Below are 27990 nucleotides of genomic sequence, written 5' to 3' on the forward strand. Positions count from 1 at the left end.
TGGAAGGCGAAAGTCAGTGGTTTGTGTTCTGTGAAGACCTTGAATTGTCTGACTTACAAAAAGTATTGACGTGCCTGACCACAAGATACAGCGCCAATAACTCCCAGTCAAAGGTGCTGTATTTAAGTTCAGGTGGCTGGAAATACCTGCTAAAAAAGGTCAGGGGCTGCCATTGTCTGTCGATCAGCTGTTTGGTTTTCTCTGAGTGAGAGAGAGAATTCAGTTCTACAGTTCAGCAGCAGCAGCTGGGACTGGAACATGACAAGCTGGCAAGCTTGTGGAAATACCCCATTTTGAAGACTGGTTATGAGTTCTAAATTCAGCCTGGTTGAAAGCCTTTTTGGTCCATACAAGAGGAGATGAATGGCTGTATAATGTTTCACTTGAAATAAAGGAAACTGAAAAGGAACTCTGGTGACCTGAAAGAAAGAGGTTATCATCTGGAAAACCCTGATGGCAAGACACTGAAGTGGCTAATCAGAAGGAATCAAATTGTGAGACAGGCAAGAACCTTCCTGAGTGGTAACCAAAGCCTGGTGAAATTCATAAATGTTAAATTCTGTGCACAGTATAAGAATTGCCTGATACCAGTTAACTTGGAGGAGTAAGAAGTGAGATTGGACTCTGAATCAAATAACTTTTCTTAACTTACACACACATTACATACATGTGCGCTTAGAATTAGATGGGGGTTAAGTTAATAGTAATAAGTTAAAGTTTGATCTCATTTTCATGTTTAAAGATAGTTAAAAGCAACCATTTGTCTTGGTGAATTTCTATTGCTGGGTTTTGGGGTCCTCTGGGCCCATAACACAGCTCTGTTTATAATCACTCCCTGCCTCTGACAACAGGAGTAATGTGATCACAGCCCTGGCCTCTGACTGGCTGGCATTCCTGCCGTTGCTTGCTGATTCCCGCCATGTGGGAGGTCACTCGGTATGACAGCCGTTGGTCCCTATGAGGCCCTCGCAATCGCCACGTCCATTTTGTAAGACGAGTTGTGACTCAGCAGGCTGCTACAATGTAATATTACATTTAGAATAACATGTATGAAATTTTAAACTTTTGTCTACCATAAGGCAGACAGAAGTTACCATTTTGCCCAGCTCCCCTCATAGTTGGAGTTATTGGGCAGCACACCTGGAGAAGTTTGCCAAGTTTTCCTATGTCTTACCAAGCCTCTGCAAACTCCTGAGAAATTAGAGACCCTGATATGCTTTCTCTTGATGACATTAGTATGTTGGGTTGAGGAAAGGTGCTACAAGATGAGAACTCCCAGGAATTAAAATTTGCTCGACCTCTGATCTGGATTGTACACCTCTGGGTTTCCCTTCCTAAAGTCTACAATCATTTCCTTTGTTTTGGTGATAGTGGTTGTGACGTTGTTGTTAATACACCATTCAGCCAAATTTTCAATCTCCCTCTTGTATGGTCACTCACTTCTCCCTCATCCCTCCCCCCTGCCCCATTTTTTTAATATACAGTTCAATATTAAAAGTTTGCTGACCTGCAGCATCATGACCTGGCATGGGGGCACCAATACCCCTGAGTGGAAAGCCCTGCAAAAGATAATGGGGACAGCCCAGTACATCACAGGAAAATCTCTCCCCACCATTGAGAAAGTCTGTATGGAGCAGGCAGCGATAATCAAGCATCCACATCACCCATGACAGGCTCGATTCTCACTGAGGCCATTAGGAAAGAGGTATAGGTGCCACAAGACTCGTGTCACAAGACTCATACCACCAGGTTCAGGAGCATTGCTACCCCTCCACCATCAGAGTCCTAAACAACATAATCTATCAGAGACAAATCACAAAAATCTGTAGACACAGTGGTTGAAATAAAAATGCAAAATTCTGGAGCTCAGCAGGTTAAACCATGTCCTTTATGTAGCAAAGGTAAAGATACATAACTGATGTTTCGGGATCTCTCAGAGACTCATTTACGGACACTTACTTTTCTTATTGTTTATTACTAATAGTTATTTTTTCTCTATTTGCACAGTTTGTTTGTTTTCTTTGTTGTTTAAATTTTTATTTACATACCTTGAGTACATTTTTTTGCACTATCAATAAGTCAAAATTTTGCCTGACCTACAGTAAAGAGAATCTCAGGGTTGTATGTGATGTCATAATTTAATTTAGACATACAGCACGGTAACAGACCATTTCGGCCCATGAGTGTGTGCCACCCAATTAATCTATACCCCTAATACATTTTGAATGATGTGAGGAAACAGGAGTCCCAGGGAAAACACACACAGACACGGGGAGAACGTACAAACTCTTTACAGACAGCATGGGATTTGAACCTCTGTCCCGATTGCTGACACCGTAAAGGTGTTGCGCTAACCACCACGCCAATCGTGCCATGTATGTACTATGACAATAAATTTGTACTTTAAATACTCTGCACTGTTTTGGTTTCTTCCCCCCCCCCCCCCCCCCCCAAAAAAACAAATTCATCAGAATGATTCCTGAGATGAGAAGGTTGTTTTATCGAGAGAGGCTAGATGGTTTGTGTCTTTAATCTTTGAAGTTTGGAAACTAGGGTATGTCCTTATTCAAATGAACAAGATCCTAAGGGGCTTAATAAGTTTGATGTTGAGATCCTCTCATAACTGCGAGTGCCTAGAATGTTCCATTCCTGAGAAATATTTGTATTCCAAATTGTTCATAAGTTGGACATGTGCAAGAACTGGGTGGGAGACCATTGCAGAAAGAATTGTTATGACTGGGAGCTAGCAGATGTGGGAAGAGCAGCTGCTCTCACTGACTCAGTGAGTGGATCTACTCATGCTGCCAGCTCTACTTTGCTCGATCCAGCACTGAATTGTTGTTGCCCAGGGATGGTGAGAGAAAACACATGCAAATGCCTTGTTTCCACTCAACAAAAGATATACGCAGGCCTGCACCAGCTGGCAAATCTGTCCTGCTGATCTTCCAAGCGTAGAAGTTAGTAATGCAGGAAGTTCTTTAATTAGAATCACAAATAAGGGTGCACAACTGCAAAATAATGGACTGGTACATTAAAACTAAATTGCATAGAAATTTCTCTTTCAATGGGTAATTAATTTCTACCTTTTGGGGTGTTGGAGGCCAGATCATCAGATATATTTAAGGCTGAGTGAGCTCTCTAGGGCTTTTCTCTTTGGAGCCTCTGAGGTCTACAAGATTATGAGAGGCAGAACCTTTTACCCAGGGCAGCAATGTTAACACCAGAGGAGATCCACATCAGGTGAGCAGAGGAAAATTTCGAGGAGACGTCAGGAGAGTTTTCTTTACATGGACTGGGTACCTGAAATGCATTCCTGGGGGTAGTGGCAGCAGAGGGAATAATCAGGAAATTTTAGACTTGGATAGGCACATGTTTGAAAGAAAAATGGAGGGTTATAGGGAGGGGAAGGTTGGTCGATGTGAAGTAGATTTATGTAGGTTTCCACATCCTTGTGGGCCAAAGGGACCTATACTGTGCTGAGCTGTTCTATGTAGAAACCTGAAACACTCTACTGTAGATTCCATCGCGGCCTTGGAGATGAATTCCAGAGGTGAACTGAGTCATGGACATTGATGTCATGGTCAAGGAGGCCAAGTGAAAATAAAATTGACGGCGATCCAAAGGAAAATGGTCACTTCTCTTGCACAAAGGAAGATGGCTATGCTTGCTTGAGGTCAATTGTCCAAGCTCCAGAACATCACTAAGCAGTGTGAGATTACCTTCACCAGCAGGATAGCAATGGTTAGCTGTTCCATGTAATCTTGTAAGTATTTAACCCAGTGTTTATAATGCATTCTTAATGTCCAACCCAGGAATCTCTCCCCTGGAATTACCTAACCACCAAACCATACCTCATACCTGCCTGATTTCCTTCAAACAAGTTTGTGCCATCTCGGGTCTAGTGCACTACTGAATTTCCAGTGGCACAGATTTGGGTAGAATAAATGCTGGACTACTGAAAACTTTATGTTTTGACAACAAATTCCAGATGCTTATGTTTTCGTTCTTATTTTCAGTTGGCCAGTGTGGCAACCAAATTGGCTGCCGATTTTGGAACTTGGTTTTACGGGAGCATGCAAATATCAATAAGGTAAATAAGTCAGAACACACATCTTAGAGGGGGAAAAGTAGCACATCAGTATGGTAAGGTATTAGGTATTTTTGATTAAAATTGTGTTTAAAGGTGAATGTTAACTGCATAAAATAAATATAGCTACTATTGTATGTTTTTATTGATATAAGCATTTACTTTTATTACATATTTAAAAAAATCTAGAGAAAAAACACAAGCAGAGAATAATGAAGTTTAGAAGTGATCACATATGTTTAATCTTGGTGAAGGCCTTCTGAATCAAATTCAGAAGACAGAATACAAATAATTTAAAATGAAGGAGTGATTTTTAAATAATCTATCTAATTTTAAAGCAACTCAAGCATAGGTGCGCATTAGTTTTCCAATGTTAATCCCCAAATCAAAGAAATGGGGACAAAATAAAGAGAAAACCAGTCCTGGATTTGGTAAGAAGAAAGAATAAATCTCAAATATTATTAAAACAAATACAATAAAATCTTTGGTGTTGCCGGATAAGTGTATTTTCTGTTGCTTCAGATTGTGTGGTTGCGTGGATTGGCGAACTATCGGCGAGGTGTGCCAATTTTAAACGTGTATTTTTTTTCCCAATTTATTAGTCTCTCTTTTTTGCCAGTTGTTTGAGGCTGCTTGCTTGAATACTGTATACAGTGATGTAATTCTTTTATAATTGTATTGAATGATAATTGTTGAAGCCCCTTGAGTAGTTACTTTTCCATTTGGCTGATCCATGAATTAACCTGCTGAAATTGCCTATTTTCCAATGTAACTGAACTTGTGTGCGGGAAAATATGGTGTATTTTTAGCAGCATTTATTTTTGTGCCTTTAACATTCACGTTTAAATACAACTTAGTACCTGAAAAATTGATTTTGCTGCACCAGGTAGACTTGTGTAATTTTGAAATTCAAGGTTTTTAATTACATGAAGTTACAAATGGCAAGTATGGGATGCTTTCAGGGTTGTAATGTTGTATGTGTCAATGGTTGGCGTAGAAGGTTTGAAATTATTTTAGTTCAGGGTTGTGTAAGATGAACGATCATTTAGTGAGTACCATTGGAATAAGCCATTCATTGTTTTGGCTTTTTAGCTCCCTTTTAAATGTCTGACAAAATAAGTGTTCTAATCCTTCCTTATGATTTTGTGCAAATTTTAATTTATTGATCAATATTTGCTATTTCTACTACTTGGGGAAAGCTGTTGGTCAGATTTTATAGCTCATGAGCTGGATTTTATTGCCAGTGCTAAAATGAACTATTTCAGTATTTATTCTGTTTTTAATTTAGAAAGGCATCTATGATGAAGCTCTCAGTAATTTTTTTAGAAACGTGGACACAAGGTAAGCAATATAATTTTGCTGACAACTATTAACATTGAAAGAGCTGAAACATTTTGTTGACTCAGTGATTGAGAATAATCTTCAATCAATACATTCAATGATATGTCATAGGAAATGAATTTTCAGAGAGCAAAAAGGAATATGTCTGCAGCTTGGCTACTTTGAGGAAAATTGTTGTCCTATTTTATGAACCAATTATTTTTCAGATACACTGATGGCGATGGTAAAAATCTTCCTCAGGGATTAATTCGAACGCTCAAAGCTCGGGTAACTTTTTTAACATTAAAGTATACTTGTAGTAATGATTTAAAGTAACATTAATGAAATAATGTTCTCATAGATGATTAACATTTCTGGGCATAAGATACTTTTATTCTGGAAAGTTTCATGAGCGGGATATGATGTTTTTGCCAATGATCCTGTGCAGTAAAATAGTAAAAATTAAACTTTGCATTTTAATCTTTAACTCATCCCCTTGTCAAACTAAAGTGTTATATAATTTAAACTGTTCAGAGCATTGTTAGGTTACTTAGAGCCTTGGTGAGTATTAAATCTTGATGACTTTGTATTGTCTATTTTTTAAATTAATAATACAATACATTGGAAGCAGTTTAGAAGAGATTTATTAGATTAATACCTGAGATGAGTCTGTTTTGAGGAAGGTTGGACATGTTGGGCTCATATCTACTGATATAGAGGAGAAGGGACAATTAAAATGTCTTAACAAGATGGGTGTGAAATAGGGGAATTTCTGGAATTGAAGTGGACTGTTTTAAAATAATGGATCTCCAATTTAGGTGATGTTTTTGAACTTTGTTCCTCAAGAGTAATGGAACAGATTCTTAACATTTTTAAGGCAGAGGTAGACAGTTGAAAAAAAAGGGAGTTGGCCTGAAGGGCTGAGTGGCCTATTCCTGCTGCTAATCTTGTTTGTTTAGTTAGATCTGATTGAATTGTTATGTGTAAGCAGAATTTCCTGAAAATATTCTTTATCTTCTAGGCAGTACTCATTGATATGGAAGAAGGTGTCATTAATGAATTACTTCAAGGTCCATTGAGAGATCTTTTTGACAGTAAACAGCTTATATCAGATGTATCAGGTTCAGGTAACAATTGGTAAGAAAATGAGTAACGAGCTTATTGGACCTATCAAATTTCATCCCTTTATTCCATAATCGGCCAAACATCTAAATTCGATTTTGTAAAGTTATAGTTATTGAATCGTAGTCATACCACAGAGAAACAGGTTGTTTGGTTTCACAAGTCCATCCAAGCATCAAGCATCCATTTATGCCTATCCGAATCTAATCAAATTTTATTCTCATCACTTTCTTATCAACTTCCCCAGATACTACCATCTACCTGTACTAGGGAGAATTATTAATACCTAGTTGACCTACCAACTGATATGTCTTTGGGATGTGGAGAAAACCAGAGTACCAGAAAGAAGTTCACAGGGAGAACTTTCAAACTTCACACAATCAGCAATGAGCGGGCTGCTGCAGGGGTCAGTGCTGAGCCCTCAGCTGTTCATGGTATACATAAATGATCAGGAAGAGGGGACAGAGTGTAGTGTATTTAAGTTTGCTGATGGCACTGGTTAACATGAGTTGCTGGAACTGTGAATCAACATTACTACTAGCTCTGTCATTTTGGCTCCTCTGCCTAATACTCAGCAGTGCTAATGTCTTGAGCAAGTTGACTTGGTAAACCCTTTGAGGAAGGATTTTATTTTGTTGAATATCTTATTAAAAAAAATGGAATTATGTGGTGTGTGTGTGTGAAGATTTATGGAGGGGGTTAAAAAGTCCACGTCAGCTGCAGGCTCGTTTGTGGCTGACAAGTCCGATGCGGGACAGGCAGACACGATTGCAGCGGTTGCAAGGGAAAATTGGTTGGTTGGGGTTGGGTGTTGGGTTTTTCCTCCTTTGCCTTTTGTCAGTGAGGTGGGCTCTGCGGTCTTCTTCAAAGGAGGTTGCTGCCCGCCAAACTGTGAGGCGCCAAGATGCACGGTTTGAGGCGTTATCAGCCCACTGGCGGTGGTCAATGTGGCAGGCACCAAGAGATTTCTTTAGGCAGTCCTTGTACCTTTTCTTTGGTGCACCTCTGTCACGGTGGCCAGTGGAGAGCTCGCCATATAACACGATCTTGGGAAGGCAATGGTCCTCCATTCTGGAGACGTGACCCATCCAGCGCAGCTGGATCTTCAGCAGCGTGGACTCGATGCTGTCGACCTCTGCCATCTCGAGTACTTCGACGTTAGGGGTGTAAGCGCTCCAATGGATGTTGAGGATGGAGCGGAGACAACGCTGGTGGAAGCGTTCTAGGAGCCGTAGGTGGTGCCGGTAGAGGACCCATGATTCGGAGCCGAACAGGAGTGTGGGTATGACAACGGCTCTGTATACGCTTATCTTTGTGAGGTTTTTCAGTTGTGTGTGTGTAGAATATATATAAACATACACACATTAAACTGTGGGCAGTTCACCTACTTGCCCAGCTTCATTCCCTAACAATAGGTACAGTACTGCCCCTGCTTTACTTGGACCATCTAATGAGTTGGTTCAAAAACCTCTCCTTGACAAACTTTCTAAAGTCCTGCACCTCTCAATCTTTTCTCAATAAGCCAATTCCAATTAATAATGTGAAAGCTTAAATCCCCAACGACTATGCTGCATTATTCAAACAACTCTGTGATTTGCCCACTTATCTATTCCTGCTTCCCTTGCTGTAAATGCACCTTCATGAACCACTTGGATCTCAATAAACAGATAAAGATTTTGAGAGACTAGATGTATAAGCACTTAAATTCACACCCATTGCAGAGATTTCTCTTAATTTCATTGGCAAATATTGCAAATGCCACTTTTTTTCAAACTTTATTTATTCGCTCAAGATACAGGTAATAAGTAACATAAACTAGGCATGAACATTACATTTTATATTTTATATAAAAGAAAAAAGAGAGAAAAAGAAAGAGAGAACCCCCCCACCTTCAGCCAACTCTCCTAAGGAGAGCCATGAAAAAAAGAGAAAAAAAAGAAATAAAGAAAAATGAAGCATACTTATTAAAATCTAATCAATGTATATCAAAATGTAAATATTTTGAATATAACAACCACTTATGAAGAAAAAATTATAATTATCAAGCGAAACATATGTAATTTTTTCCATTATTAAACAATATTTCATCTCATTATGCCACCTATTAATATCAATCATATTCATATCCTTGTACTAGCAATACATTTTTTCGCTACAGATAATGCTAAATATACAAAAGCAAGTTGAAATTGATCTAATCCAAGACCTTTCAAAGGTTGCAAACTACCCAATAAAAATACCGTCGGGTCTAAAGGTATTTTAATCTTATACAGGTCTTTGGCTTGGCTTCGCGGACGAAGATTTATGGAGGGGGTAAAAGTCCACGTCAGCTGCAGGCTCGTTTGTGGCTGACAAGTCCGATGCGGGACAGGCAGACACGGTTGCAGCGGCTGCAGGGGAAAAATGGTTGGTTGGGGTTGGGTGTTGGGTTTTTCCTCCTTTGCCTTTTGTCAGTGAGGTGGGCTCTGCGGTCTTCTTCAAAGGAGGTTGCTGCCCGCCAAACTGTGAGGCGCCAAGATGCACGGTTTGAGGCGATATCAGCCCACTGGCGGTGGTCAATGTGGCAGGCACCAAGAGATTTCTTTAGGCAGTCCTTGTACCTTTTCTTTGGTGCACCTCTGTCACGGTGGCCAGTGGAGAGCTCGCCATATAACACGATCTTGGGAAGGCGATGGTCCTCCATTCTGGAGACGTGACCCACCCAGCGCAGCTGGATCTTCAGCAGCGTGGACTCGATGCTGTCGACCTCTGCCATCTCGAGTACTTCGACGTTATACAGGTATTCTAAAAACAATTGAATTTTTTCCAAAAAGATTGTATATTTATACAAAACCAAACCACATGAAAAAAAGTTCCAACCGCGTTACCACAGCTAAAACACAAATCTGAGTCATAAGAAACATTTTTAGTTTTTCAGGTGTTAAGTATAGTTGATGTAAAAAATTATAATTAATCATTGCATAATGTGAATTTATCAGTCTAGTTACAGTATCATAACAAATATCTGACCAATCATCCTCAGAAAAAAATAATACATGTCCTACCCAATCCCTTTTCAATTTCATACTTTCTTTGACATTCAAATGTGTTTCTTGTAAAAAAAGCGATATCAATTCTTAATATATGCCAAAATATGTTTACACTTAATCGGACTGTTTAAACCTCGAACATTAAAAGTAGCAAACTTCAACTTTGACATACTTACTAATATGGCTAAGAACTAATAATATCAATATATAAAAACTCAGATCAATGTAAATAGGCCCTCCAATAGGAGAAAAAGAAACTACAAATTAAAGTCTAAACAAAAAGAAAATAAAAAAAGGTAAAAAGAAAAAAACCCACCCCCCCCCCCCCCCCAAAAAACAAACTACCAAAAGGTAGTGATCTCTGAATAAAACTTGGGTGTAGATCACCCACCTGTGGCTGATGACTAATAGAACATAGAGCAAATCTCTCCCTCCCCAGCCAAACAAAAACTAACAACAAGATATCATAATGACATAAAAAGAAAGTAAGAGATTTCAGACTCGGTGACTCCATTTCAAGAGAACTTGGATTCTTTCCATTCCCATTTCTTCAATTTCTACCATTTCTTCCATTTCCAGAGCATCCAGATTTTTCTTTAAGAGACAATGGTGGACTACGACTTTGTCGTCTTACATCTGGCAATGAATCAGCAAAAATCATTGCCTCACGCTCATTCTCAAAAAAACCGAGATTGAAAGTCTCCACAGAATACCTTCAACACTGCCGGATAGCAAAACGTAGATTCATGGCCTTTACGCCACAAAACTTCTTTAACTGGATTAAATCGGCACTGACGCTGAATAACCTCTTGACTCAAATCAGGGTAGAAAAAAGCTCTACTATTCTGAATCATTAATGGAGCTTGTCGTTGTCTCGCATTTTGCACTGCTAAACGAAGTACCGTTTCTTTGTCCAAATAATTCAAGCATCGAATTATCACGGGTCTCGGTGGCTGACCAGGCAGAGGTCTTCTTCTTAAGGCTCTATGAGCTCTTTCCAATACCAAGCCTCCATAGAAAAATTCCTGCCCTAATATTTGTGGAATCCATTCGGTAAAAAAACGAAGAGGGTCTTATTCTTCCATACCTTCTGGCAAACCAACAATTTTCACATTATTCCTTCTACTTTGATTCTCCAAATAGTCTCCTTTCCTCTCTAACTCCTTGTCACGTTCTTGCAATTCTTTAATGGATTTTTCCACCTCCAACACTTTTTTCTGTATTAGAAGCCACTTGTTGTTGACATTTCAAAAAAGCAGCCTGAAATTGTTTAAAATCCTTACAAGAAGTTTCCACACGTATTTTAACTGTATCCAGTTCCAAACTGAGCCTCTGAGACATTTCATTCAGCATAGGCTGAATGATGAGGCTTAGCTGTTTGCATTGTAATTCAGAAAAACTCAGCCCTGCTCTCTCTTGTGTAGTGGCAAAACCAGGTAACTGCAGCTCCTGCTGCATCTCAACAACCGGCAGTTTTTCCAGCAATGGAGACATCTTCTTGCCTGCCTTCTCTATTGAAGTTGGCAGGCTGCCAGGATCAGGGTCCACATCAGGGGGACATGCATCTTCCTTCTGAGAATGGGTAATTCCAGGAATGTCCTTCTCCTGGTGAGTAGTAGTCATTTTATCAGCTCCCACAGGCAATCTCTGTGGTTTAGGCTTGAAAGAAAGCAAACTTGAAACGGGAGCAGACTGCCCAGGCCCTAAATCTTCAACATTCCGAAAATGTAGTTTCTTCTGAACTTGATAACCATTAATAGCCAAAACTAAGTCAGCCTGAAGAAAACTGAGGTCCTCCATCAGCCAGCTCCCCACCATGACTACCAGTCCCCCCACATATCCATCGGGCACACAAAACTCAAAACGGTCAACCAGTTTACTTATCTCGGCTGCACCATTTCATCGGATGCAAGGATCGACAACGAGATAGACAACAGACTCGCCAAGGCAAATAGCGCCTTTGGAAGACTACACAAAAGAGTCTGGAAAAACAACCAACTGAAAAACCTCACAAAGATAAACGTATACAGAGCCGTTGTCATACCCACACTCCTGTTCGGCTCCGAATCATGGGTCCTCTACCGGCATCACCTACGGCTCCTAGAACGCTTCCACCAGCGTTGTCTCCGCTCCATCCTCAACATTCATTGGAGCGACTTCATCCCTAACATCGAAGTACTCGAGATGGCAGAGGCCAACAGCATCGAATCCACGCTGTTGAAGATCAAACTGCACTGGGTAGGTCACGTCTCCAGAATGGAGGACCATCGCCTTCCCAAGATCGTGTTATATGGCGAGCTCTCCACTGGCTATTGTGTCAGAGGTGCACCAAAGAGGTACAAGGACTGCTTAAAGAAATCTCTTGGTGCCTGCCACATTGACCACCGCCAGTGGGCTGATATCGCCTCAAACCGTGCATCTTGGCGCCTCACAGTTCGGCGGCCAGCAACCTCCTTTGAAGAAGACCGCAGAGCCCACCTCACTGACAAAAGACAAAGGAGGAAAAACCCAACACCCAACCCCAACCAACAAATTTTCCGCTGCAACCGTGTCTGCCTGTCCCGCATCGGACTTGTCGGCCACAAACGAGCCTGCAGCTGACGTGGACATTTACGCCTCCATAACTCTTCATCCGCGAAGCCAAGCCAAAGAAGAAAAAAGAAAGAAAAAAAATTTAAACCTGAAAACAAAGAGTTAAAAATGGGTTCTTAAAAGTCTGGCCAGAGAGGTTGAGATTACACGTCTAGGCTCTACGCCATCTTCCCATGCCCCCTGCAAATGCCTTTTGCCATAATGATGAACATTTTAGCTGAGCAAATGAAAATATTTTGTCATTTTTACTGAGTATCCCGAGGAATAATTGGGTGTTTTGAGCAAACTGGAATGGCAACAAAGAGCAATGCTAGAAGGAAAGGGAATTTATATAATTTTTAAAATTTGTGTCAATACAAACAATAAAAATAATAACTTGTAACAACATAATGCAAAATGATACAATATTTTTTTCTATTTTCTCCCCAACACCCCTCCCCTAACCCCAAGAAAGAAAAATAATTAATTTTGGTAAATATTTAGCTAATTGATTAGCTAGTAATTTAGATACAATTTTATAGTCCATATTCTACAAAGATATAGGTCTATAAGAAGAAGGTTATAAATGATCTTTTCCTTTTTTAATGCTGTTATTAATGCTGTTTTAAAAGGTTCTGGCAAACCAAGTACCTCTTTCATTTGATCTAATACACCCATCAATACAGGAATTAATAAATCCTATATAAAATCTAGTGGGAAACCATCTTCTCCTGAATTTTATTGTTCTGTAGTGTCATCAAAATCTCAAAATTCTATCTGAGAAAATAAATTTGATAACTAATTTTTAATCTATATCTAACATAGGCAATTGAACTTAAAATATTCCTCTATTTTATTTTCAAATTTCAAAGATTCTGATTGATATAATTTTGCATAAAAATATTAAAATTATTATTTATTTCCTGCATTTTATGTGACTTGACCAGTTTCTTTCTTTGTTGCAATTATTGTTCTAGAAACTTGCTCAGCTTTTAATTGCCATGTTTATACTTTGAGCTCTCTCACCTAATTCATTGTACTTCTATTGTGTCCTCATTATATCCCTTTGTATCACATTAAATCTCATTTTTTGTATTCCAATAATCTTTTTTCTCATCATTTTTTTTGTACATGTAATTCCTTCTCTAATCTCAATGTTTCTTCTAACTGGTCTACCTATTTCATATGTTCTTTCTTTATTTTAGAAGTATAACTAATTATTTGTCCTCTTAAATATGCCTTCATAATGTCCTATATTACAAACTTATTCATTATTGAATTGCCATTAGTTTGAAGAAAAAAATTATCTGCTGTCTCAGTCACAAAAATCTTTCTTCCTTAATAATGTTGTATAAATCTCCTCCTATCACCTATCTTTTGTTCTTCCTCTAATGAAATTGAAAGAATTAAAGGTGATCAGATAGAAATCGCGTAGATATTCAATCTTTTGTACTCTAAATTGTAGCAGAAGCTACAAACATATCTGTTTGTGAATATGTTTTATTTCGAACAGAATAAAAGAAATAATCCCTTTCATTTGGATGAATTTTTCTCGAAATATCCACTAATCCCATATCTTGCATTAAACCTATTGCTGTTTTGGATATTTTACTTTTCATAATTTTATCACCTGACCTATCTAATTTTGGGTCAAAGGTGAAGTTAAAATAATAAAATTTTCCCTTTAAATTTGATAATTTCATAAATATATCTTGTATAAATTTTCCATCATCCACATGAGGCGCATATATATTCATTAAAATCCATTGATCTGAATAAATTTGACAATTAACCATTACACTTTCTGCTATATCTATATTTTTCTGGTAAATTTTTATTTATCAATATTGCTGTGTCTCTAGGTTTTGAATTAAACGAAGATGCCAATACGATTCCAACTCAGTCTCTTTTCAATTTTTCATGTTCTCTTTCCGGCAAATGTGTTTCTTGTTAAAAAAAAAAGCAATATCTACTTTTGCTTTTTTATATATATATATTTTTTTTAAATTTATTTATTCTTCTCTATTTTATTTGATTCTCTATCCCATTAATAACACTAATAAAGTTCAATTTTCCTGCCTTCAATTACCTTTGTTAAATTTGTCAGCCATCCACCCCTCCAGTCCAATCCCTCTCACTCTCATAACATTAACAACATATTTCAAAATACTCTTAATTAATTTAGGTGTACAAGAAAAGAAGAAAAAGGAGAAAAAAATAAAAAGATAGAAACCACCCTCCCCCTCTACAAATTTTAGTATAGCATCTTTAAAACCCTGATCTATTCGAGTTGTAGTCAAAACCACACCAGCACTCATGACTCCACAGCAGTTTGCCCCATACTCCCAACTAACTCACTCGAAATGCAGTACAGTCTCCTATTGCATTATGTCTATACATTCTTAGCCATTTATGGATCTGTTAAATTACAGGTTTAAACCCTCCCCATTAATCTCTCTTGAATTTTTTTTTTAACTGTAATAATAACGGAAACCATTCAGTGATGTATTTCATTGAAATATCTCCCACTACTTGTCTCTCTCTTTCAGACAAAGAATCTGCAAACACCTTTGCCTCATTAAGCTCTGTAAAAAAAAAAAAAAAAAACCTGTTTTTCCCATCTGGGGCAAAAATCTTCAAAACTGCTGGATACCTTAATGCAAAGCCATAACCTTTCTTCCATAATAAAACAGTTTTACCTGCATTAAATTCATTCCTCTTTTTCAACAAATCAAAGCTTATACGAGGGTAAAAGAAAATCTTATTTCCATTATAAATTAATGGTGACTATCTCTCTTTTGCTTGTTCAGCTGCCAGTTCCAGAATCCTCTCTCTCTCTCTCTCTCTCTCTCTCTCTCTCTCTCTCTCTCTCTCTCTCTCTCTCTCTCTCTCTCTCTCTCTCTTCATAATGCAAAAATTTCACCAGTATCAGACCTGGTCTCTGATCTGGTTGTGGTTTTGACCGTAATGCTCGATGGGCTCTCTCAATCTCAATGTCCCCTTGAAATTCAGTTACCCAGAAAGATTGCAGAATCCAATGCTGCAAAAACTTCTTAATATCTTGACCTTCAGCACCTTCTTTAAGTCCAAAAAATCTTGGTTATTTCTTCTAAAATTTTCTAGAATGTCAATGTTTTGAGTTAACTGATCTTTTATTGCTGCAATTTCGGCTTGCATTTTCTTCATCTGTTCCTTAATATTTTGAATCTCAAATTCATTCCCTTTTTTCTTCCACAACTTCAAATTTTTTATCCACTTGCTACATCATATTTTCCACCTTTTGTAATTTTTTTTTATTTTCAACTATACACTCTCTACATTTTTTAAACTTCTTCCATTAATAACATCCACCATTGTTGGCTCCATATAATTTTTAATTTCAGCTCTAAATGCATAAGGCTCTTTCATTTTCCCCACCTTTTTGGCCATAGTTACTTATTCTAAACATATTTCTTGTTCTTCTTGCTCCTCTTCTTGTTCACTAGAGCTGGAAGCCTCCAGTGTCTTCTTTAATGTTTCCTCTTTTTTGTGCTCTTCACATGTGTAAGGAGTCACGCATGTGCAGAATCACTTCTTCACCCATAGTGGGAGGACATTGTCAGGGGAGACCTTGTACAACAATGTCCAAGGTCTCCCCAGTTCCTGGCTTGTCTCCATGGAGCATTACCTTCTGGACAGCTCCAGGATCCTTCTTCAAAGTAGGCCTACTTGTTCTTGTTCAGCTTTTTGTGTAGTTACAGCTGTTTTTTTTCTTTCTTTGGTGCCATTTTAAATTACTTTCCAAGACTTCTGACACTTTTTCCATTTTTGTAATCTTCAGCCTTTTTTGACTTTTTCGAGGAGAGTAGGGATTTGCAGTCTAACACCATATTATCATGTGGCATGTCCCCAAAATGTAAATGTTAAATTTAGATATGCAACATGGTAACAGGCCATTTTGGCCCACAAGCCCGTGCCACCTAATTACACTCAATTAACCTACAGCCCCTGGTATGCTTCAAACCTTGGGAGGAAAATCCATACAGATACAGGGAGAGCATACAAACTCCTTACAGACATCGTGGGATTCAAACCCCCGACCTGATCGCTGCGACTGTAAAGGCATTGAGCTAACTGTGCCATCCTAATACTACACCAGCCATGCCATATGAAGAGAAATTGATTCAAAATGGACTTTGATTTCCCTTAGGTACCTGTTGTGTTCATGGAATCATTACAGAATTGGCATACTTCAGTGACACTGCAGGGGAATGCATTCAAGAAATGTGCTTTGGTTGGAATAGACATCTAACTCTTGGAAAAATCTATAGAAGTGACCAAACGTGGAAAGGCTCCAGCAGATGAGAAGCATAATTATGTTGAAAAATTTAAGGATTCAGTGTAGCAGTAATTGTGGCAGAGAATTTAAGAAAATACAGTAAAGGAGTCTGGGGTGACTATTTTCAAAGAAAGCATGAAGGATACTAGGGAAAAAGCCAGCATACTAGAAGTACAATGGGGAAAGGCAAAAGGAAGAAGGAAAGTAAGTGAACAAGAAAAGGTCGGGGTCAAGTGCAGTACAACAAAAGTGCTAGAGAAACTCAGCAAATCACACAGCATCAATAGGAAGTAAAAAGCAGTCAACATTTTGAGCCTGAGCCCTTCATCAGCTGCATGGCCTGATTTATTTCTCTAGCACTTTAGTTGTACTAAGGAAAATTGAGGTGAAGCGACATAGTGGAGGGAAGCAAGCAAAAGGAGGAGTTGGAGGAAAAAGAATATACATGGAGCCTCAGCCAGTGGAGAACCAGGATCAACATTGGCAGCCCATTTACACCAAAGAAAGCAGAGCAATCTTGAAAATCCAAGCCACAGACTATTGAACTGCTAGAAGCAATGAAGGTTATGACAAGTAAGCCACCTGGTAAATGATCAATACTGTTGGATTTACAGTTAAACAAACATCCTGGAAATTACATTTTCCTCTTGAATGGTTTTATAACTTCTCTGGTGAAGCTTATTAATGATGAAACACAATGACCTTTAGTGTTAATGTGTTCAATACTGGCAATTCATTCTATTTTCTAAAATTCTTTTGTTTTTGTTCCACAGGGCAGTGGGGTACAAACAATATGGTGATCAGTACCGAGACCAAATTCTAAATATACTCCGAAAAACTGCTGACCACTGTGATTCTTTGCAATGTTTCTTTTTAATTCATTCAATGGGTGGAGGTGAGTTTAACTTATTTACCATGCCTTCCCTGCAAATTACCTTTTATTTTTGAAAATCAAAAAGCTAAGTGGTGGAAATCTGACATAAAGACAGAAAATGCTGGAAACACTCAACAGGCCAGGCAATCTGTGAAAAGTCAGCTGGAAACATTCATCCGGGTTCTCTCTCCATTGATTTTGCCTGATCTGCTAACCATTGACAGAATTGTTTTGCTGCTTGTCTTTCATTGATTATAGATCAGAATTTTTAAAAAATCACAATTTTCTGAAAAGCAAAATGTTAAGAAAAATTAGTTGAACAAAATATAAATTTTGTATATTTTTTGCTTATCAGTTTTGTCACAGAATTTTCTTTTTCCATATCTCACATTTTTGTGTCATAATTTGTGGGGTTTTTTTAGGGGTGAATTTCCTTGACCTGAATGGCCTGTATTTTTAAACAGGACTTGCTAATGAATACACATTTCTTTAGGGACTGGTTCTGGTTTGGGTACCTTTGTGCTAAGCCTTTTGGAGGATGAATTCCCTGAAGTCTACAGATTTGTTACTTCTGTCTACCCTTCTGCTGAGGATGATGTCATCACCTCTCCATATAATAGTGTTCTCGCCATGAAGGAGCTGACTGAACATGCAGATTGTGTTCTACCTATTGAAAATCAGGTATGCACAGTGATTTTCCAGATATATATTTCAACACAGTGTATTTGCAAATACAACACAATTTATGTCACACGTTCAAACATATTATTTGACGACAACAGGGAAGCAGTTTGGTTAAAAATAGTAGCAAACCAAAAGAAATGGTTGTTCAGAAAGGTGACTGACCATAGCTTGCACAATGAATGAAAACTTCATAAAGTAACAGCCACAGAGTTAGATTTGTTGGATTAAAGAGATTGAAATTTTGTATATTGCAGCTCATGCTTTGGAAGATGATAGTTTGAAATTAGGAATATTTGAATAACGGAAGTGTTGTAGTGGGGTCGCTACGGTTATAGCTCGAGATTGAAAGAAGAAGACTTGTACACCAAGGGAGTGTATTATCACTGGCTTTATTGAGCTTTGTAGACAGCCGGCCGCATCACTACTGGGGTGTGGCTTGAGAGGGGCCATCTGCTGAATGGCTATTCCGGATGTGTGGGCACCGATGAGATCCCCTGGAATCCATTTGTGGTGATTAGTCATTTCGACAGGTATTCCTGCGGTCTGTGGGAGTGGGTGTCTCATCCCGTGTGCTGCCTATCTGATCATCATATTTGACAGCAGTTCTCTGTTGCGGGCCACAGGCCCAGAACCCCCACCCCAGAACCAACAATTGGTACATTGTCTTTTGGCGGCAGACCTCTGTGCTGTAGGGTTGGGTGAGTGACTGGTTGGTTAACATCCAATGTCCAACATGCAGGTGGAGCCATTGTGCCTGGCAACATGGTATGGCCCTTCGTAAGGCCGTTAAAGAGGAGGCTGGTGGGCCCCGCGTCAGATGCATACATTGTGACAGTTAAATTCTTTGGGACAAAGGTGCTAGCTTGCCCGTGAGTTCTGGGCTTAACTGGGGCCAGTGAGCTTAGGCCCTTGCTCAGTCAAGATAGTGTGGCCGCCAGGAGCTCCCGCAAGTCTTTGGCAGCCGCCGCAAATTTGCCCGACATGACTAGGGGCGAGCGATAGACCAATTTAGCAGAGGATACCTCGAGGACCTCTTTTGGGATGGTACGGATGCCTAGCAGGACCAAAAGGAGTTTGTTGGCCCAGTTTGATCCAGTGAGTTGGGCCATCAAAGCTGTCTTCAGGTGCCTGTGGAATCTCTACACCAACCAGTTAGCCTGCGGGTGGTATGCTGTGGTATAATGGAGTTGAATCCCCAGGGCATTGCTGAGGCAGTCCACAGGCTGGAAGTGAATTTGGCCCCCCCTGTCAGATGTTAACTGTTCGGGGCCCCCGAAACGTGCCACCCAGGGGTTCAGTAATACCCTACACGTGTCTCATTAGAGGTTTCAGGTAGAGGCACTGCCTCTGGCCATCTAGTCATCCGGTCAACCAGGGTCAACAAATAACGTGCTCCTCTGAATATAGGTAGGGGCCCCCACAATGTCTATGTGCACATTGCTGAACCGACAGCTTCCTGGTTTGAAGGGTTGTGGAGGGGCTTTAATGTGGGTCTGGACCTTGGATGCTGAGTACATGTTTTGGCCCACTGAGTGACCTCTTTACGAAGGCCTTGCCAGACGTACCTGTTGGCTATCATTTTAAATGTAGTCCTGTGAGCCAAATTGTGGACCGAATCGAAAACTCGCCTCCTCCATGTGACCGGAATGATGGGGCATGGTTTACCAGATGAGGTGTCACAGAGCAGCGTGTGCTTACCTGGAGTGATCTGAATCTCATCCAGTTGCAGGACAGTGAGCACTGTCTGGTATGCTGGTATATCAGGGTCTGCCTGCTGCGCATTCACCAGGGCCACATAGTTGATACCTGGGGCAGGGTCATGCACTGCTAGGATAGTCAGATGGGAAAGGGCATCGGCTACCAGATTATACTTGCCCGCGATATGTTCAATGTCCATTGAAAATTCAGACATGTAGGACAGGTGCTGCTGTTGCCTGGCCGACCACAGGTCTGACACCTTGCTGAAAGCAAAGGTAAGTGGTTTGTGGTCTATGTTAATTTTGAACTTCCTCCCTCCAGGAAGTAACAGAAATGCCTAATTGCCAGGTATAACGCTAACAGCTCCCTATCAAAGGCACTGTACTTAAGATGTTTACTGAAAAAGGCCAGCAGCTGCCACTGTCCGTTAACCAGTTGCTCAAGTATACCTCTGACTGCTCTGCTGGAGACGTCTAAAGTGAGGGTGGTCGGGGCATCTGTCCTCGGATGCACAAGGAGGGGTGGCTTTGGCTAGGGAGTCTCAGTCACCTCCTGTGTCCATTGAATGTTTTTATTGGGCCCTGGCACGAGGGGAAATAGCGAACTCAATATGCGGGCCACTGCAGGTATGAAGCGATGATTAAAAATTGACCATACCTGCAAACTCTTGCAGTCCCTTCATGGTCAATGGTCTGGGGAAGGAATGAATAGCGTCCACTTTGGTGGGTAACAGCCACCCAATGCGATGGGCCAGGAAGTAAATTGTCTCTGAGCCAAACTAGCACTTGGCAGGATAGATGGTTAAACCGAACTCGGCCTGGAGAACAATAATCTTAAGTGAGCGACATGCCCGATGCGGGTATGGCTAGCTATTAAAATGTCATTGAGGTAGACAAAGGCAGTGCTAGAGAAGAGTTTAGAAAGATGGAGGAACTCCACATGGTACGGCGATCCAATACCCTTGGGTATTATTTGGAGGGGGAAGACCCATGGGCTATTGGATCGCCATACCATGTGGAGTTCCTCCATCTTTCTAAACTCTTCGCTAGCCAGGTTGAGTTTCCCAGGGTGGGGGAGGTGGGGAGATGCTACGCCCTGGCACGGAGAGGAAGGCCCTCCATAATAATTTTGTGTCTCACTCTGTGTTTAGGTTCCGCTGAGTTGAAATGGGATGTCTTGATGGATGGGAATTCTGCTAAGATTCAAGCAAATTCATTGTTGGCAGTACTTACCGAGTGCAAGTGGGGGTTAGTAAGTTCAGTGCCCTTGAGCGAGAGTGTCTGAAATGTCTGGGCGTATACTCTCCGATGCCCCCTAATGTCCACCATTTGTGAGTTGGCTCTCAGGAAATCAGCACCCAATAACAGTTGTTGTATGGCCGCCACCATAAACTTCCAAGTGAATTGTTTGCCCCAAAGTAGAGGGGAATTGTACAGGTGCCAAATGTCTGAATATTGGAGTTGTTTGCTGCTCGAAGCACTCAGCCCACCTTGCCACTAGAGCATCTAGGGGATGGCGGGGGTGGGGGGGGGGGGAAGGACACTGAACTGTGCCCCGGTGTCCACCAAGAAATGTCGGTCCAACAGGGAGTCTTGGATGTGGAGGAGGCTATGAAGATGGCTGGTCATTGCAGCCATCAACAATGGCTGGCCTGGGTGTTTCCCTAGAATGTGCAGGGGGAGCAGCATTGACGGGCCTGACAACCTGACCGTTGTTGATAGAAACAGTACTGCTCACCAGTGGGGAGCATTGTTCGGGTAGTCAGTTGGTCAGACAGTCGGTCGGGGGGCTTCCTGGCTGGGTATTGTGACAGCATCTCGTTAGCCTGTTTGAGCGAAGTGCTGATGACTCTTTTCGCCACTCATAGCACGGCTGCTCGGGCAGCCATCCTCCTGGGGTTGTCAAAGTCTTCTTCTGCACTGAGCAGCTGGATATCTTCAGGCAGCTTCTCCAGGAAGATCTGCTGGAACAGCGGGCAAGAGATGTGGCCGTTATTAAGAGCGAGCATGTCACTCATGAGGGTGGAAGGGCCCCTGTCCCCCAAACTGTCGATGTGCAGCAGTCAGGCTGCACGCTCGCGCTTCGAGAACCTGAAAGTGTGGGTTACTATCTCCTTGATGGCCACATACTTAACTTGCTCCAGAGGCTGCTGGAGGAAGTCGTTGATGTGGGCTGCAGTGTCTTGATCAAGGGCACTGACCACATGGTAGTAGCGTGTGTTGTCTGCGGATATCAAGTGAATAGTGAACTGCGCCTCAGCCTGCTGGGACCACACCCATGGTTGTGAAGTCCAGAAGCCCAGCAGCTTCAATGGAATGGCTTTGATCGTAGCCTGTTCCTCCATTGTTGGGTCCAAAACACCATTTGGACCAATCAGGGTCACCACTATAGCGGGGTTGCTATAGTTATAGCTCAAGGTTAAAAGAAGACTCTCACACCAAGGGACTGTAATCGACACTGGCTTTATTAGGCTGCAGCTCTGCCTTTCATAGGCAGCCTACCGTGTCACCACTGGGGTGTGGCATGAGTAGGCCTGGCTGCTAATTGACTGTCCTGGATGCGTGGGCCATGATTGAACCTGCGATCCGTTGGCGGTGATTAGTCAATTCGACCATTATTCCTGAAGCCTATGGAAGCAGGCATCTCTTCCTGTGTGCTGTCTACCTGATCATTGTGTTCGGCCGTTCGCTGTGTTGGCCCATGGAGTGGGCATTGGGCCGCTACAGTGTCATCAATATTTTGATTCAAAGAAATATTTAATTGTGAACTTTGGAAGAAAGGCTCGTAAAATCTGTCTAAAAGAATTTACCACTTTATTTAAAGCCAAGAGATGTCTACACTGTAATAATAGAATATTCCAGAAGTCTATGAGAACCTGTCTGTGAATTGTGCAATTTGAAATTAATCCAAAAGCTGGCCAGACACCTGCGACCTTGAAAAGATAAGCCAGAGCTCTGGTAATAGAATTGGCAGGAAGCCCAGAAAATGTTATTGCAAATATAAGATAAGAAAGCTCGTGTGCAAAATCACAGACAATTCAGCCAGAAGCAACTATCTTAAAGGGACCAAGTAAGATACAAAATTTGTTTACAGTTTCCAGGAGCCAGGAGAAGCCATGGCAGAAGCCAGGTTGCAATGTGTAGAATCCAAGATGGTTAAGAAGACTCGTTGGGCTAAAGACCTTGAGCCATAGCTCCTCTCAAAGAACTGTTTGATCATGAGTTGTGCCAATAGGCCGACTGACAACACTTGGCAGGAGGTTGGAGCCAGTAGCCAAAGAAGAAGCAGCTTCAACTAACAGCCAAGAAGAAGACTCTATCAAGACACTGTAAGCCTCATTCACTGACTTAAAAGTTAGTGGAACTAGAACAGATATGTTGCAAAATCCCATTAGTGCTGTACCAAGAGAAATGCAGAAGATAGAGACTCAATCTGAAAGCGGTATCTGAAAGTTCAGATGTGAATCCAGATGGTAGCATTTCCAAAGTGAAAGCATTAGATCAGATTTGTCACTCAAAATGAAATACCCAAAGGGGTAGCACCTAACCTTCCAGCAGAACCATGGGTAATGCAGCCAAAAGAAACAAATGTACTCAAGCAAGGAGCCACAGGTGTTACCAGTTCAAGATCCATTTTCTCCATTTACCTCAAGATAACCAGTCACAAGCCATGGTGAACAAGACGATATAATATCACTTAGAGCAAAACAAAATGAAATCTCTGCTATGTTAGCGCAGCAACAAGGTTCATACAGTTTACCTAAGAAGGAAATTACAGTTTTTAATGGAGATCCATTACAATATCTGACATTCATTAAATCTTTTGAATATGATATTGAAAGTAATACTAAAAATGTGAAAGATCATCTTTATTTCTTGGAACAGTATACTGGAAAACAGGTGAAGGAGATGGTCAAAAGTTGCCAATATATGAATCCAGATTAAGGTTCTAAAAGGGCAAAAGAATTATTGCATCATCATTTTGCAATGAACATAAAATTGCAAGGGCCAACATAGACAAGACTCTTGGTCAGCAATAAAATCAGAGGACACCAAGGCTTTACAAGCATATGCATTCTTCCTGAGATGTTGTCACACAATGGGAAGTAGTATACATTTGTAAGAGCTGAATTTGCTTGCTAATTTGTTGATTATTATAAACAAGTTGCCTTGTAAGCTGAAGGATTTAAGGAGACCAAAGTTGCAGAGCTTAAGATTCTTCCCGGAAGGGATGCAACTTTTGAAGATGTAGTACAATTTTTTGGAATGGCATGTGCATGTTAACACTGTACCAGTATTTGGAAATATTAAGGATACTTCAATAATTCATAAAGATGTAAAGAAGTCTAAGTCATTGTCTCAACAGAAACCAAAGAGAAGTACCTTTGTTACTGCTGTGTCAGATACAAGCACAGGAAAGAACAAGGAAGATCAGATTGTTCAGGAAAGTTGTTTGTATTGCAAAGCTAAGCATGCTTTAGAAAGATGTTCACGATTGGAGAAAATTAACCTTGTAAAGAAGAATGGAATGTTTTGGCTGCTTGTGTGAAGGACACATGAGCAAAGTTTTAATAAGCGACTCAGTTGTGATATATGCGGTTTAAAGCACCCCAAATTGCTGCATACTCAATGGGGTAAAGTTGAGAAGAAAATCAAACAATTTGAATCCAAGACTAAAGAGACAGAGGATACTTCAGCCTTGGTTCAGACAAACAATCTTATGGGGCTGGTGACAAAACCCTTAATAGTTCCTGTACTAGTTAAGGCTAAAAAGGGGTGCATCAAACTGAAGACCTATGCATTCCTTGATCCAGGAAATAACGCATCATTTTGTATTGTTGAATTAATGAATAAACTTAATCTTCATGGAAAAAGATCAGAGATCTGATTGAAGACAATAGCGATGGAAGGAACATTGAAACTAATATAGTTTCAGGTTTACAGATTGCTGGATTAAATGGCAATGAATTTTGCTATGTTCCAAGTTCATATTACTCACAAAGCTATGCCTATGAATAAGGAGAATATTCCATATCAGGATGATATCAAACAGTGAGCTCATCTAAAAGATATTTGTTTACCTAAGATTGATGCCAAGATTGAGATGTTAATTGGATTAGATGTACGAAAAGCTCTCGAACCACTTGAAGTTATAAGGAGTCAAAATGACAGACCTTATGCTGTGAGAATGTTGCTTGGATGGACAATTAACGGACCATTAGGAAGAAAAGTGAATAATGATCAGGAGATGTTGAACATGAATGTCAACAGAATTTCAGTTGTGAAACATAATGACTTGTGGGAACACCAGTTTAAAATTTATTTTCCTGAATGTCTCACGAATATTCAAGAACCTTCAAAGGAAAATAAACAATTTCTGGATTTAGTTTCAAACTCTGTTAAGCATGTTAATGGTCATTACCTTTGGGGGAAAAAAATGGAAATTTGTATGCCAGATAATAAAATAATTACAGAACAGCATATGCTGAATTTAAAGAGAAAATTCAAGAGAAATTTTTCCTTTCATTTGGAGTATAAAAATGCCATGTTGGACATGATAGCCAATGGACATGTAGAAAAGATATCAGAAGATATCTTGGAACGTAAAGATGGTAACAAATGGTATTTACCTTCTCATGGAGTTATATACCCACAAAAGAAGAAACTATGAGTAGTATTTGATTGTGAAGCAACATTTCAAGAAGTTTCATTGAATTCACAACTTCTACAAGCGCCAGACTTAACCATTACTTTAATAGGTGTTATGATAAGATTTTGTAAAGAGCCTATTGTAATTGCTGCAGATATTGAAGTGATGTTTCATCACAAATTTGTGATTTTTTTTTTACGATTGTTATGGTGGCCGAATGAAGATTACAGTAAAGACATGATTGAATACAGAATGACAGTTAATTTATTTGGAGCAACTTTGTCACTGAGTTGTGCAAATTTTGCTCTCAGGAAATATACTAAAGATAATGAAGAGCAATTTAGTTCTCAAACTATAAACATCATCAGAAATAATTTCTATGTTGATGATTGTTTTACTTCAAATGTTTCAGAAAAAGAAACAATAGATTCTTATCAAGAGTTAAAGGAGATCTGTAATAAAGGAGGTTTCTTCCTTATGAATTGGATTAGCAACAGTCGAGATGTGTTGGTTGTTATTCCTGAGGCAGAAATAGCAAAGGAGATAAAACATCTTGACTTGGATTGTGATGTTCTATCTGTTGAAAGCATTCTAGGGGTGCAATGGTGTGTTCAATCTGATATTTTCAAATTCAAAATTGTTTTGAAAGAATGGCCTTTAACAAGAAGAGGTATTCTTTTGATTTGTAAGTTCAATATATGATCCTTTGGAAATATTGGCACCAGTAGTATTAATAGCCAATAAAAGTCTGCAAGAATTGTGCAGAAGTAAATTTGGATGGAATGAAACTATACTAGAATCCATCACACAAGTTTGGCTAAATTGGATTGAGAGTCTTAAAATTTTGAAGTCAGTGGATGTTTAAAACCAACAAACCTTGAAATAGCCACATTTACTTAGTTAAATCACTTTGCTGATGTAAGCAAAGGTGGTTTTGTAACTGTTAGTTATTTAGTACTATAAAATAACCAAGAGTGAGTATATTGTGGGAAAAGCCAAAGTGGCTCCATTAAAACCAATCACCATACCTCAAATGGAAATGACTGCCACTACTATGGCAAGCAAAATGTTCACTATGTTAAGAAGAAGTTAGCAGACTCCATGTTTTGGACTGATAATGCATCAGTGCATAAATACATTAATAACAAAGACACAAGGTTTTGTATCTTTGTGACAGTTAATGAAATCGAGAAGGTTTTGCATGCTAATCAATGGAGATATGTTAAAACAGGAGATAATACAGCTGATGTGGCTTCACGAGGGTTAAAAGATCAATCTTTTCTGAACAGAGCCATCATGAGTATCCAGTTCTCAATTTCTTTTGCAATCTCAAGAAGATTGGCCTCAAAATCCAGAAGAGTGAAAAGAAATTTCAATAGAGGATCCTGAAATCCAAAGCATTAATATAAATACTATTCAAATATCTAATGAAAATGATCTGATCACTCAATTAATTTGCTATCGCTCTTCATGGTTTCATTTGAAAAAGGCAGTAGCATGGATTCTTAGGTTGAAAACTACGCTTTTAAATTGTATCAACAAATAGAATCTGAAGACTCGAAGGAGCTGTTACTTAACAGTTGATGAGTTGACAAATGCTGAATTGGAGATAATTCATTTTTGTCAGAAAAAAAGCCATTTGATAATGAAATATCAAAATTAAAGAAGAATCTGAATGTTACAAAAAAAAAGATGCATTTACAAGCTAAATCCTATTCTTGTAAATGATGTATTGAGAGTAGGAGGAAGATTGGAAAAAAAACAATAACATCAGAAAAAGTGAAACATTCAATTATATTTGCTAAGGAATTTCATATTTCTGATTTAATTGTTTGACATATACATGATAAAACCGATCATGGTGGTTGTAATCATGTGTTATCAGAACTGCGCCAGAAATATTGGATACTTGGTGCTTCAACATTGATCAAAAGAATTATATCAAAATGTGTTAATTGTCAACGTGCAAATACTAAACCTGGACAACAGCAAATGGCAGATTTACCACACAACAGAGATTCACCAGATGAACCCCCATTTGCAGATTTATTTTGAAAAAGATGGATTAAAGAATATCTTTCATTATTACAAGAATGACAAAAATGATCTAAAGCTAAATCCAATTTTGTATATGGAGATACTGTAATTATCATGGATGATTCTTCACTAAAAATATTCTTGGTTGCTGGGGAAAATTGTGGATACAGTTCCAGACAATTCGTTTGGCAAATGTGGATTAAAACCAAGACTGGTTACTTAAATAGACCTATTACTAAAATATTTTTTACAGGAAGCTGAAAAATTTGATTTGTAATCTTATACCCAAAGTAAATATAGTAAGTATCTGTAACAGTAATTTTATATTATCCATTGATGTCTATTATAATAATAGGGGCTGAAATGTAAAGATTAAAACCTTGTGTTTATAATTCTTAGTCAATATTGAGCCTGTCTCTTTAAGAGAACTATTGTTGGTAATGTTACCAAAGTGACTATGATGTAATATGTCATAATATCCACCCAGCCATAACCACTTGCTCACTCTACAAGATGTAAAGGAAATGTGAGCATAAGAAAATTTTCTTGGAATTTATGTATCTCTTTAAAGCTTGTGCCTCTCTTTATTATCTCTTTAAAA

At 39.4% G+C, this 27990-nt stretch overlaps 1 protein-coding gene across 1 annotated transcript in view; it reads left to right on the forward strand.

The window, feature by feature from the left end:
* Positions 1-27990, forward strand: part of tube1 (tubulin, epsilon 1) — a 45682-nt gene that overhangs the window by 1770 nt on the left and 15922 nt on the right. The window contains exons 2-7 of the mRNA XM_069886828.1: positions 4017-4090; positions 5376-5428; positions 5635-5695; positions 6429-6544; positions 17221-17342; positions 17815-18002. Of these exons, the coding sequence (XP_069742929.1) occupies positions 4017-4090; positions 5376-5428; positions 5635-5695; positions 6429-6544; positions 17221-17342; positions 17815-18002 (614 nt within the window). The remainder of the gene's footprint in view (positions 1-4016; positions 4091-5375; positions 5429-5634; positions 5696-6428; positions 6545-17220; positions 17343-17814; positions 18003-27990) is intronic.

This window comes from Narcine bancroftii, chromosome 6 (assembly GCF_036971445.1).
Source record: "Narcine bancroftii isolate sNarBan1 chromosome 6, sNarBan1.hap1, whole genome shotgun sequence".
NCBI classification, from domain to species: Eukaryota; Metazoa; Chordata; class Chondrichthyes; order Torpediniformes; family Narcinidae; genus Narcine; species Narcine bancroftii.